Source organism: Rattus norvegicus, chromosome 18 (genome assembly GCF_021556685.1).
Source record: "Rattus norvegicus strain SHRSP/BbbUtx chromosome 18, alternate assembly SHRSP_T2T, whole genome shotgun sequence".
In the NCBI taxonomy this organism is placed as follows: Eukaryota; Metazoa; Chordata; class Mammalia; order Rodentia; family Muridae; genus Rattus; species Rattus norvegicus.
In genome coordinates, this window is record NC_141551.1 from 27,363,737 (window position 1) to 27,375,852 (window position 12,116).

Below are 12,116 nucleotides of genomic sequence, written 5' to 3' on the forward strand. Positions count from 1 at the left end.
GAATAAGAGTGCACATGAACTGGGTGCACACATCGTTCTCAACAACTGGTTTCCTTGGGACTTACACCCTCAGCGGCTCCCAGCATTTACAGAATGAGTAATCCCCATTCCATACTCCAAATGAGGGCTAGGGGTAAGGGTGACTTTCATGCCTAAGCCCATTAAGTGTGGGACCCAGTCCTGTCCCTACACTTGCTGTTAGAGTGGCTCCTCCCGTCAGACATTGAGGTGGGCATACCTGTTGATAGCATGGACTGGAGGGGGTGGTGCTCCAGCCAACCGGGCGCAGGCATAGTAATCACCGATGGACTCGATGATGCCCGCCAGTGTGGCGCTGAACATTCCCAGAACTGCAGCCACGGTCACTGTGGGTAGGCCCCATTGACCTGGGTTGGATGAAACAGGGTTGGTTCTTGAAGAGGCTGTGGTGGCTTGGGAATAGACGGGGCTATTTGAAAAGGGGGGAGTGGGGTGTGCTGGAGAGAAGGCTCAGCCAGCAGCTGAGGACACTGACTGCGCTTCCAGATGGTCCTGAGTTCAATTCCCAGCAACCACATGCTGGCTCACGACCATCTATAAAGGAATCTGATGCCCTCTTCTGGCATGTAGGTGTTCATGCAGACAGAGCACTCCTACATTAAAAAAAAAAATCTATAAATAAATCTTAAAAAGAAGGGGTTGGGGATTTAGCTCAGTGGTAGAGCGCTTGCCTAGGAAGCGCAAGGCCCTGGGTTCGGTCCCCAGCTCCGAAAAAAAATAAATAAATAAATAAATAAAAAGAAAAGAAAGGGAGAGGAGCTGGTTGGGGGTCTTACTAATAATACAGCAGTCCAGAATAAGATGTGGAAGTAAACTACCACTCAGGGACATCCACCATCAGGGCAAATATGCCTTGTCAGCTGAACCCAGAGTCACCATGTGTCTCAGGAATTTCAGTTGGAAAAAGAAGGAATCAAGCAGGCTTGCTTACATGGGTAGGGGATCCGGATCCAGGGAGAGATAGCCATGATGTCCCCTCGGGCATCAGTTCGAGCCTGGAAACCGTAGACTGTGGGATCTGCGGGCAGCACGTCTGTCAGAGTCAGCACATAGCAGAGTAGCCACACGGTCATGATGGCCAGCACGATCTGGAGCAGGTGGGGTGACGGGGTGCTGCAGGCACTGGAGACCTTGGTGCAGACTCGCCTGCTTCTGTGTCAGCCCCAGAGCCCTGGCTGACCCCCAGCCTTTGGCGGGGAAACCCTGCCCTTGCCCCGACCTTCCCTGGCTCTGGTCTTGCCCCTTTTCACAGCATCTGCGAGCTCCTCACCGGAAACATCTTAAAGATCTGGATGCGGAAGAGAGTAAGACCCTTGCCCCATCGGTAAACAGGCAACAGGAAGGTGAGGTTGCGTAGATACTGGGAGAACAGGACGATCAGTAGAATGGAGCTGGAGGCAGAGACACAAGAAGGAAATAGCTGGTGGGCCAGGCTGGGACCTGGACACCGATGAGAGGGTAGGAATGAAGGGGATGTGCGGTAGGCCTGGGATTGGGCAGGAGTCCGGTTGCCTGCTCACCAAGCCGAAATGCCCCAATGGGAGCCAGCTCGGTCGCCAGCAGCTTGGAAAACAGAGAGACCGATAAGGGAGACAGTGGGGGTGACTGTGAGAGGTCCAATGTAGCTGAGCAGGGCCCCAGGCAGCCCCAACAGCCCAATCACCACCTCTACCACGCTGGACACCATGATTGCACCCTGGACCTAAAAAAGCAAAATGAGCGATATCAATTTGACCTGACCATTATCAAAATGTTAAGTTCCTCAGCCACCTCCTTGAAAACAGCCCAGCAGTGACCTGCCCACCTACACCATCCTTCAGACCCAATCTCTTTACCCACCTCCCGAATCCGAGGATGCCAGATATGAGAGGTGTTCAGGGGCATACTCCAGTTACCGTAGATCTCCTCTGGGGGCAGAAATGGAGAGAACACACTGCCATGAACACACCCTGGTGCCCAGACTCCGGGAAGCTGCCCAGGCCTCCAGTGCAAATGCCAAAATTGAACCCACCTTCTGGAGGACACTTCCACCTCTCCAAGGCCAGGATAGCCTTGGCTGGAACCAGAAACGCAAAGGCACTGGCCTGGAACAGCGGCAGCCTGGAACCGGCACACAGTAGCAGCGGTGGAGTGGGTTGAGGAGAAGGTGTTGAAAAGGAAGGTTAGATGAAGGGACAGAGGAAGGGACGTCCCTGAGCCCCTACATGGACTCCCTCCCCAACATTTCCAGGGCTCCTCCATTTCAAGCTCTTCACTTTGCCTTCCATCTCGGCGCCCAGAGGAGCCGTGTGCTCAAAAGGGACTGCTCCATTTCTGAATCTGAGGGCTGCTTGTGACTGTTCACATCCACCACCCCTGAGCCGTGCAGACTTCGATTGCTCATCCGAGACTAGGAATCCCCCAGGTCCACATATGGCTGCTGAAAGCCTGCTCACAGGAATGGGCAGGGAAATAGTACTCCTAAACTTGGAGTAGAGTGAGAGGAGGGGACCTCCTAAATCTCAGGCCTCCTAGGAGGTAGACAGGGCAGCAGACAGGGCAGAAACCAGCCAGTCTCAGACTACTGTCCTGTGGTGGGCAAGCGTGCAAATGCACGTGTGTGTGTGTGTGTGTGTGTGTGTGTGTGTGCGCGCGCGCGCGCATGCTTATGAGCAGAGTTGGGAGTGAGGGTGGGCAGGGAGGGGGGAGGCGGGGAGCGCTCACCGGATGCCCACTGTAGTCTGAATGAGAGTGGTGATACCCACGCAGGTGAAGATGGTACCAATGAGCTGACTGATCATGTGCTGGTCGCGGCCCACACACAGCGCCTCAGCCAGGAGGAAGGGCACAGCAATGGTACCACTGAAGCATGTCAGGTAATGCTGGAGTGAGAGACAGTCGAGAAGTGACCCTACAACACTCTCGTGGAAATGGACACCCCAAGTCTGTGTCCTGAACCTGCACCATACTGACAGGGCGCTTACTTGCAGTGACATTACCCACCACACCCGACAAGCTCCCAGAGAGGAACCCCAGTCTCCCCCAGGTTTTTCCTATGGTTCTGTAGATGGGCTTTTCCTGTCTATCATGTGCTACCCACAATCCTCCCAGGCCACTTAATCTTCTTTGGCACAGCTGTTTGGTGACAGTCATTGGCTGACCTTGTCTCTTTCTCTAACCTGTAATGACCTTGCTGACCTGAGGCCGTTTGGAGTATGTCACATGGGGCAGGGCGGCCTTGAGAACACACCTGGAAGCCCAGCAGGATACACAGGTACCATGGTGGCACGTCTTCAATCTTGTACAACATGTCAAACTTGGGCTCCGCGGGCAAAGGTGCCTGCTGGTCCCTGGTGGAAGTCCCTGCTGAATCTGGGCATTCATGCTGCTCAGGGAAAGAGGGAGCTGCAGCTCAGGGCAGAGTGATGAACAGGCAAAGCCTGCGCTGACTGGACTAAGGGAACCACAGTGGCCTCCCGGCAGCTAGGTGAGGCCAGGCTGCAGCAGCCACCCTCCCCAGGTGGTTCTCAGTGGTCCTTCCTACTTCCCACATCCTGCTACAGGGATGACAGCAATGTCCAGGCCTCCAGAGCCCATAGTCCCCGGGGTTTCTAGTGAGACCCCTAAGTCAAAAGACTGGGAAGGTATCAGACAAAAACGGGATCAGACCAGGCAGGGTTAGACTGTGGAGAAGCCTCCTTGTGTCCCACCTCGACCTCTTTGAAGTCCTTGAAGGTGCACAGGGAGGGGAGGCCCAGCCTCTAACTGAGCCCTAAGCCCAAGTCAGGCGGCCTCTAAACCTAAGGCCTCGCCCCCTCCCTCCACCCCATTCCCCAAGTCCCACTTGCAACTCAGGACTGTCACTTTTTGTCAAGCACGTTAGTTAGCAACGTTGTCTCTGCCCTCCCAGAAAGACCAGCACAGGCCCAGCCCCCATCTGCTATGTCCACCCTGAGCCCAATTCCCAACTCCCGCTATTCCCCCAGCACCTGCTTTGAGCTCCCGGGGTCCTCCTGAGCTTTCATCTCTGAGACACGGGTTTGAGAAATCTCTGAGGAGAGAAGAGTGCTTTACCAAGGCCAAGGAGGACTTTACTCCACACATCAGACATTGTTCAAAGTCAATCTGTAACCAGGTCCATAGCTCCAGATTGCGAAAGGGGACGGGGCGGAGGTAAGGTATTAACTCTGGCTCCGGTGGTAAAGGCCACCCAAGCGAGGGGCACGCCCACCTGCTCAGTACTCTCTATCCTACCCGCATCCAAGCCTGGCACAAGGCCTGCTCTTGCTTCCCTAGGGAAGGCCAGAGTCTACAGGGTGAAGAGGGGACAGACCAGGGATGACACAGGAGGAGGAGGGGACATGACTCATCACCCGCACTCTACATTTATTAATGGAAGTTTATCTTATCACTGTCACTGTTCTTTGAGGACAGGATCAAATGCCATTACCTGTATTTGTATATGCGCTGTCACATCTACCCTCTGGGGCTGCATGTGTTAACTCTTTCACTGCAGAAAGAAAAAGACTTAGTGGTGACATGATCTCGGTCAGACAGGAAGTGAGGTTCAGAAAACCAAGGTTGAATTCAGGTTGGTTTTGGCCCCCCTCCTTCACCACATAGGATTCCTGAGGCATCCACACAGGCCTCTGCCCCCTTGTGCTGTGTCAGGGTGAGCATATTAGCCAGGATGAACTGGCAGTGTCGGGGACCCTGTGGAAATGAGAAGGGGCCCTCTTTGTTGCAAAAATATTAAGAATGTTGTTGTGTGTAGTGGCTAATGCGTGTTATTCCCATACCCAGGAGGCAGATCCCAGTGAGTTCAAACCCAGCCTGGCCTACATAATGATTTCCATCTAGGCCAGCCTGGCCTACATAATGATTTCCATCTAGGCCAGCCTGGACTACGCACTTAAAAAGACCACCCAACATAGCAAAACTCTATGTGAAAAATACAGGAAAGGGCCAGCCTTAGGTAAAGGCATAGACCACAAAGCCAGTGACTTGCATTTGACCTCTGGGACCTGAGGGAGAGAGCTGACTTCCATAGGCTGTCTTCTGGCTTCCACATGTACCCCTCTGGCAAAACACCCAAACTCAAACAGCACAGACACAAATGCAGACAGACAGACAGACACACACACACACACACACACACACACACACACACACACACGTACACACACAAACTAATAATAAATAAATAAAATTGGGGGCTGGCAAGATGGCTCAGCAGGAAAAGGCACTTGCTGCCAAGCCTGACCTGGGTTCATCTTCTCCCGTGACCCATGTGCTGGAAGAGAACTGACTCTCACAAGTTGCCCCACACACACACTCACACACTAAATATAGTTTATTAATTTTTTTAAACTAACAAAAGCTAGGTACGATGACACATGCCTGTAATCCTGCAAAGAGAGGTGCAGGCAAGAGGATAGGGTGTCCAAGACCAGCCTCCAAAAGTCTCGGCTGCATAAGACCCTATCTTGGTAGCTCATGCCTTTAAAATCCAGCACCCAGGAGGAGAGACAGGCAAATTTCTATGATTTTGAGGCCAGCCTGTTCTACAGAATGAGTTCCAGGTCAAAGCTATGTAGTAAGACCCTCAGATAATAAAATAGAAACACACACACACACGCACACGCACGCACGCACACACACACACACACACACACACACACACCTATTTCAAAGGGGAAATAAATAAATAAGTAAATAAATAAATAAATATGTCAGAACATTAAGTTGAACATGGGACCCTCCTGGGCACCTCACCCATGTTCAGTCTGTGCCTACATCTCTTCTCTTTTCCTATCCAGCCTGGGTTAGCCTGGCTGTTAGCAGAGGCAGTCATGAGGATCAAGGGGCCCTAGCAAGAGCTGGGCCTGTGATCGGCACCTGCTCCCCTCTGGTTATCGGAGTCCCAAGCACGTCAGAGGCTACCTACTTCTGAGTTGCTGCGCCCGTGTCCCGTCTGGGGCACAGGGGCACAGGCTAAGCCAAGGGCCCACGGGCAGCATGGCTTTCCAGCTAGGCAGCTGCTTCATGGCCGTCTTGAGTGCTGTTCCCTTTGCAGCTCCAGCCTTTCCTCTGCTTTTTGGTCCACTCCTCTCCTGGTTCCTGCACTGCCCTCTCGAAGTGGTTTGACCTGTTGGGCCTCTGCAACTCCTCCCAGCTCTCTGCGGGTGGCAGATAGGGAGCCCCTTCTCCCCCTTCTTCAATCGCAGCTCAATACCGCCCAAATCTCACCAGGACATCTGCATTACAAGATTTGAAAAAGTGAGTGCATGGGCCATGACACCCACCAGCCCCCACGCTGCACCCTACAGTGATGTCTTTAAGACACTGTTAGGTAGCTTAACCTTAGAGGCTGCTGACGTGGACCCCTCCCTTCTGGTCAGCTTTGGACCCCACCTCCCGTTTCTCAGGCAACACTCGGAAGATAAACATCAACTCTGTCATTGTTCCTTAAGCTTACAGCTCAAAAGAATAGAAGACTTCTGTCCTGGGGTGAAGACAACATTCTGATCTGCTCCAAAGATTAGAACATTACCTATTGTTTCCTCTCCCAAGTTACTTTAGGTCTAGCTAGCACGGTAGCACTCCATTAACCCCAGCACACTTGAGGCAAGTAGGGGATAGATCTCTGAGTTCAAGGACAGCCTGGTTTACATAGTGAGCTTCAGGCTACCTTGTGTGATGGCTATTTTTGGTGACCAACTAGGTGACACCTGGAATTAACTAAAACTCAAGTGGTCTGTGAGGGATTTTTCTTTTTCTTTTTCTTTTTTAAAGATTTATCTGTTTATTATCAGACACACCAGAAGAGGGCATTGGATCTCATTACAGATGGTTGTGAGCCACCATGTGGGTGCTAGGATTTGAACTCAGGACCTCTGGAAGAGCAATCAGTGCTCTTAACCACTGAGCCATCTCTCCAGCCCGAGGGATGTTTTTCTTGATTACGTCATTTGAAGTGGGGAGACCCATTTTTATTCTGGATCCTCTGAGTGATACATTATTTCTCCATCGGTAACATGAGCCAGATTTAAACCTGATTAACAGATACAAAGGCAGATGTGCTGCCAGGAGGAGGGAGAGAGAGGAGAGGGAAAGAGAAAGCGAAAGAGTGTGTGGGCAGAGAGAGGGAGAGAGGGAGAGAGGAGACAGAGGAAAGATCAAAATGCCTGATTAAATAGGGAAGAGCCTCTAGGGGAAGGGCAGCATAGCCCCTAGACTGGAAAGTTCAGGGCTTGGGACAGGGTGTGCCAGGTCAGGACCAAGGGATGCTGGGATAGCCTGAAGGGCAGGTCGGCTTCGATATGTAAAATATGCACCTCAGTCCCTTGTCCCTGGGTTTGAAACCAAACACTGAGATGGGAAGATCCACCATTAATCTGGGCCACACCTCCTGTTGGTAGCCCATATAAAGGATGTAGGGACATGGCTCTTTACCTAGTTGCTTTTTGCTCTTGCTGGCAAGTCCATTTCTTCACTGGCATTTGAGCCCACTTTGGGATTCTGGCAGATCCTGAAGACCAACCTCATGGATTGAACAACTCCTGGATACTTGGACCTTCCTTTGGTGGACAGCCATTGTTGGTCTAGCTGGACCACTGCCTGTGAGCCATTCCTACTGTCAGTGAAAGGACCACATAAACCCCATTTGTCTCCATAAGGACCAGGCCTGACTTAGTCCTTAGGCACCAGCTCCAGGAACAAGGTCATCAAACTCCTTCCCAAAGACCAGTCTGGAGGTAACCAAAAAGATGGGGAAATATCTTATCTCAGGATGGGCATCTGTGCTGGGCAACCTGATCTCATCCTGCGATTAAATGTTCATGACGTAGGAATGCAGACCACTGACTACCTGTGACCCACCCCCACCACTATCTCCATCGCCTACCAGTGAAATTTTAGATTATCTAATCCTTCTACAGGGTTCCCCCGATTTCCTGTAAGAAGGCCTGCGTGCCTTTGTCTGGGGCCACCAGTTTTTTTTTTTTTTTTTTGGTTCTTTTTTTTTTCGGAGCTGGGGACCGAACCCAGGGCCTTGCGCTTCCTAGGTAAGCGCTCTACCACTGAGCTAAATCCCCAGCCCCTATAGGCTCATGTTTTTAAATGAGTAGTCACCAGGCTGAACAGGTGTGGCCTGGTAGTGGTTATTTTTCTGGAGGTTGTTAAATATTTATTTGGGGTTTCTACCCCCACCCCCACTTCAGATCATTTAGTTGCCAAATAAAAGACACAGAAACCTTTATATTTATAATAAGCTTAAAAGCATTAGCGCTAGGCAGATATCTACCCTCTAAGCTGCTTTGTGGTTCTCCCGGAGACATACTGTTTGTTCTACCTGGGCCACTCCTTCTCCATCAGGCCGGCCCTCATGGCCGTGTGCCTACTACAATTGATACCCCATAGCAGCTTCCTTCTTCCTCTTCTCCTGGTCCCTCCGATGCCAAGCCCTGCAATCTTTGTTTCCCCCACCTCTTCTGCCCAGCTCAGACTGTGGGCATCTTTATTAACCAATCAGAGATAAGTTGAGGGGTGAGAACAAGGTTTGCACAGCAAACATTGGTGTATGGAAGAATTCACTCTTTTGGGGACAACCAGGTCTTGGGATATAGTATATAGCATTTGAATACACAGCAGCACCAGACCGACTCCAACTGGCCTTGTTGGAAGAGGTGTATCAGTGTGGTGGATGTGAGTTTTTCATAGGCCCATACCACGTCCAGTGTCTCTCTCTGCCCACTGCCTGCCTATCAGCTACTGCTCCAGCACTATGCCTTATCTGCTTCCTGCTGTGATGATCATGAACTAACCCTCTGAAACTAAGGCCCCAATTAAATGATTTTTTTTTTTTTTGGTTCTTTTTTTCGGAGCTGGGGACCGAACCCAGGGCCTTGTGCTTCCTAGGCAAGCGCTCTACCACTGAGCTAAATCCCCAACCCCTAAATGATTTTTTAAAATATTTTATTTATGTAATGTGTATGGTACAGTGTAGTTGTTTTGTCTTCAGATACTCCAGAATCTGTTACAGATGGTTGTGAGCCACCATGTGGTTGCTGGGAATTGAACTCAGGCCCTCTGGAAGAGCAGTCAGTGCTCTTAACCACTGAGCCATCTCTCCAGCACAAATGATTTTTTAAAAATAAAAGTTGCGGGGTTGGGGATTTAGCTCAGTGGTAGAGCACTTGCCTAGCAAGCGCAAGGCCCTGGGTTCGGTCCCCAGCTCTGAAAAAAAGAAAAAAGAAAAAAAAAAAAAAGTTGCCTCAGCCATGGCATCTCTTCACAGCAATAGAACAAACACTAAGACACCTGTCTCAAAAAGAAAAAAAGAAAAAGAAAAAGAAAAAAGGGTATGTGGGAGATTTGCTGCTGGTTTGATCCTTTGGATCCACAGGGTAGAACACGAAAGCTGACTCCAGCAATCATCCTCCAACTTCCGCACGAGTGCACAGGCAAACGCACACTAAACAGGAGCAAGTTAATCCAGCTGGGCTGTCAGTCACCTGGCCAAGAGCCCACTGGTCAAGAAGGCTGATTCACTTAAGGCCATACCAAGGAGCTGGAGGGGTACTCACCTCCTTCATGAGACAACTTCCTTCCCAGAATTCAACCTCCTCGTGCCACCATAGAACCTGCCCACTTTTCTGACTCCTAACTCAGAAAATTATAACCCTTCCTCTCTCCCTTTGGATACCAGCCAAAGCCTAAGAAGGCTTTCCCTGACAGTCTGGGAAAGGGAATTCCCTGAAAGCCTCAGGTGGACTGACTGTCTGGGCAGGAAAGGTGACCTCACTGATAACACCTCTGGAAGCCTCTGATAAGGTGACCCACACACCAATTGCAAACTGGTACAACCACTCTGGAAATCAGTCTGGAGGTTCCTTAGAAAATTGGACACAAGGGGTTGGGGATTTAGCTCAGTGGTAGAGCGCTTGCCTAGCAAGCGCAAGGCCCTGGGTTCGGTCCCCAGCTCCGAAAAAAAAAAAAAGTTTAAAAAAAAAAGAAAGAAAGAAAATTGGACACAGTACTACCTGAAGACCCAGATATACCACTCCTGTGTATATACCCAAAAGATGCTCCAACATACAACAAAGACATGCTCCGCTATGCTCACAGCAGCCTTATTTATAGTAGTCAGAAGCTGGAAAGAACCCAGATGCTGGGTTCAATAGACATTTCTGGATACAGAAAATGTGGTATATTTACACAATGAAGTACTACTCAGCTATTAAAAACAATGACTTCAGGCTGGAGAGATGGCTCAGTGGTTAAGAGCACTGACTGCTCTTCCAGAGGTCCTGAGTTCAAACCCCAGCAACCACATGGTGGCTCACAACCATCTGTAATGAGATCTGATGCCCTCTTCTGATGTGTCTGAGGACAGCTACAGTGTACCTATATATAATAAATAAATAAATCTAAAAGAAAAAAAAAACAATGACTTCATGAAATTCATAGGCAGGCAAATGGATGGAACTAGAAATATCATCCTGAATGAGGTAACCCAACCACAGAAAAACACACATGGTATGCACTCACCGATAAGTGGATATTAGCCCAAAAGCTCGAATTACACAAGATACAATCCACAGACCACATGAAGATCCAGACAAGGACGACCAAAGTGCAGATGCTTCAGTCCTTCTTAAAAGGGGGAACAAAATACTCACGGGAGGAAATATGGAGACAAAGTGTGGAGCAGAGACTAAAGGAAAGGCTATCCAGAGCCTGCCCTGCCTGGGGATCCAGCCCATATACACTCAGCCACCAAACCCAGACACTATTGCTGATGCCAAGAAGTGCTTGCTGACAGGAGCCTGATCTAGTTGTCTCCTGAGAGGCTCTGCCAGAGCCTGACAAATACAGAGGCGAATGCTCGCAGCCAACCATGGACCTGAGAACAGGATCCTCAATGGAGAAGTTAGAGAAAGGATTGAAGGAGCTGAAGGGGTTTGCAACCCCATAAGAACAACAATACCAACCAACCAGAGCTCCCAGGGACTAAACCACCATTCAAAGAGTACACGTGGACAGACCCATGGCTCCAGCTGCATATGTAGCAGAGGATGGCCTTGTTAGGCATAAGTGGGAGGAGAAGCCCTTGCTCTTGCCAAGGCTCGATACCCCAATGTAGGGAATGTCAGGGTGGGGAGGTGGGAAGGGGTGGGTGGGGGAACACCCTCATAGAAGCAGGGGTGGGGGGATGGGATAGGGGTTTATGAATGGAAAACCAGGAACAGGGATAACATTTGAAATGTAAATATTTTTAAAAATCCAATAAAAAAAAAAAAGAAAGGAAAAGGTGACCCACACACCAAATTAGTCAGCATCCACCACCTTCAGACTGCAGGGGAGCTGGCCTGAAGATGCTCTTCATTCCCAAAGTTATCCCTTGGCCATCTTGTAAAAGCCCAAGATCCACACATAAGACACAGTCTCACTACTGAGGAGAGGCCAAGGCACTTCAGTTATTCTTAGTAAAGATCGATTATGTTCTGGATATGCCTCTCTGCTTTTATTTCCATGTTGCTTTGATCAATCCCTGTCTAGCGCTCCTCCCCTTTGTAAATGCTTGCACACCTCCTTTAGTGAACCTACCTGCTTTCTTGGACTGTGTAGCTCTCTTCCTTTTCTCCATCTCTCTTCTCCAGCAGCCACTGAGACTTACAGCTTGTCTGCCTTCTTTTTCTCTCAGATTCTGATAAAAGTTGTCTTGACGTGCCCTTCTGAGTACATTTTAAATTATTTATTTATTGAGATAAAGTCTCACCATATAACAAGATGACACTCACTGTGTAACCTTAGCCGGTTACACAGGGATCTACCTGCCTCTGCCTTCTAAGTGCGGAGACTAGAGGCATGTGTCACCACTGCTGTCACCACTGCCGGCTAGGAGGCTGTTTTTATTCATTTTTAACTTTTTAAAGGTTTATTTGTTTTGGAGCAGGATGTGGTGGTACATACCTTTAATCTCAGCCCTTGGGAAGCACAGACAGATTTCTGTGAGTTCGAGGGCAGCCTAGTCTAGTCTACATAGCAAGTCCCAGGCCAGCCAAGGCTGCAGAGTAAAACCTTGTCACAAAAAG

At 49.9% G+C, this 12,116-nt stretch overlaps 1 protein-coding gene across 4 annotated transcripts in view; it reads right to left on the reverse strand.

Moving 5' to 3' along the window:
- Positions 1-6,417, reverse strand: part of Slc23a1 (solute carrier family 23 member 1) — a 16,285-nt gene extending 9,868 nt beyond the window's left edge. Inside the window, exons 1-12 of one of the 4 annotated variants that reach the window (XM_087593288.1) lie at positions 6,381-6,417; positions 5,966-6,275; positions 4,469-4,528; positions 4,008-4,069; positions 3,269-3,403; positions 2,743-2,900; positions 2,051-2,139; positions 1,879-1,946; positions 1,560-1,741; positions 1,310-1,430; positions 971-1,127; positions 239-386 (exon numbers count right to left, since the gene is read on the reverse strand). In XM_087593288.1, the coding sequence (XP_087449414.1) occupies positions 239-386; positions 971-1,127; positions 1,310-1,430; positions 1,560-1,741; positions 1,879-1,946; positions 2,051-2,139; positions 2,743-2,900; positions 3,269-3,403; positions 4,008-4,069; positions 4,469-4,528; positions 5,966-6,065 (1,280 nt within the window). In that variant the 5' untranslated portion in view covers positions 6,066-6,275; positions 6,381-6,417. 4 annotated transcript variants of the gene reach the window in all.
- Between the last annotated feature and the right edge of the window lie 5,699 nt (positions 6,418-12,116).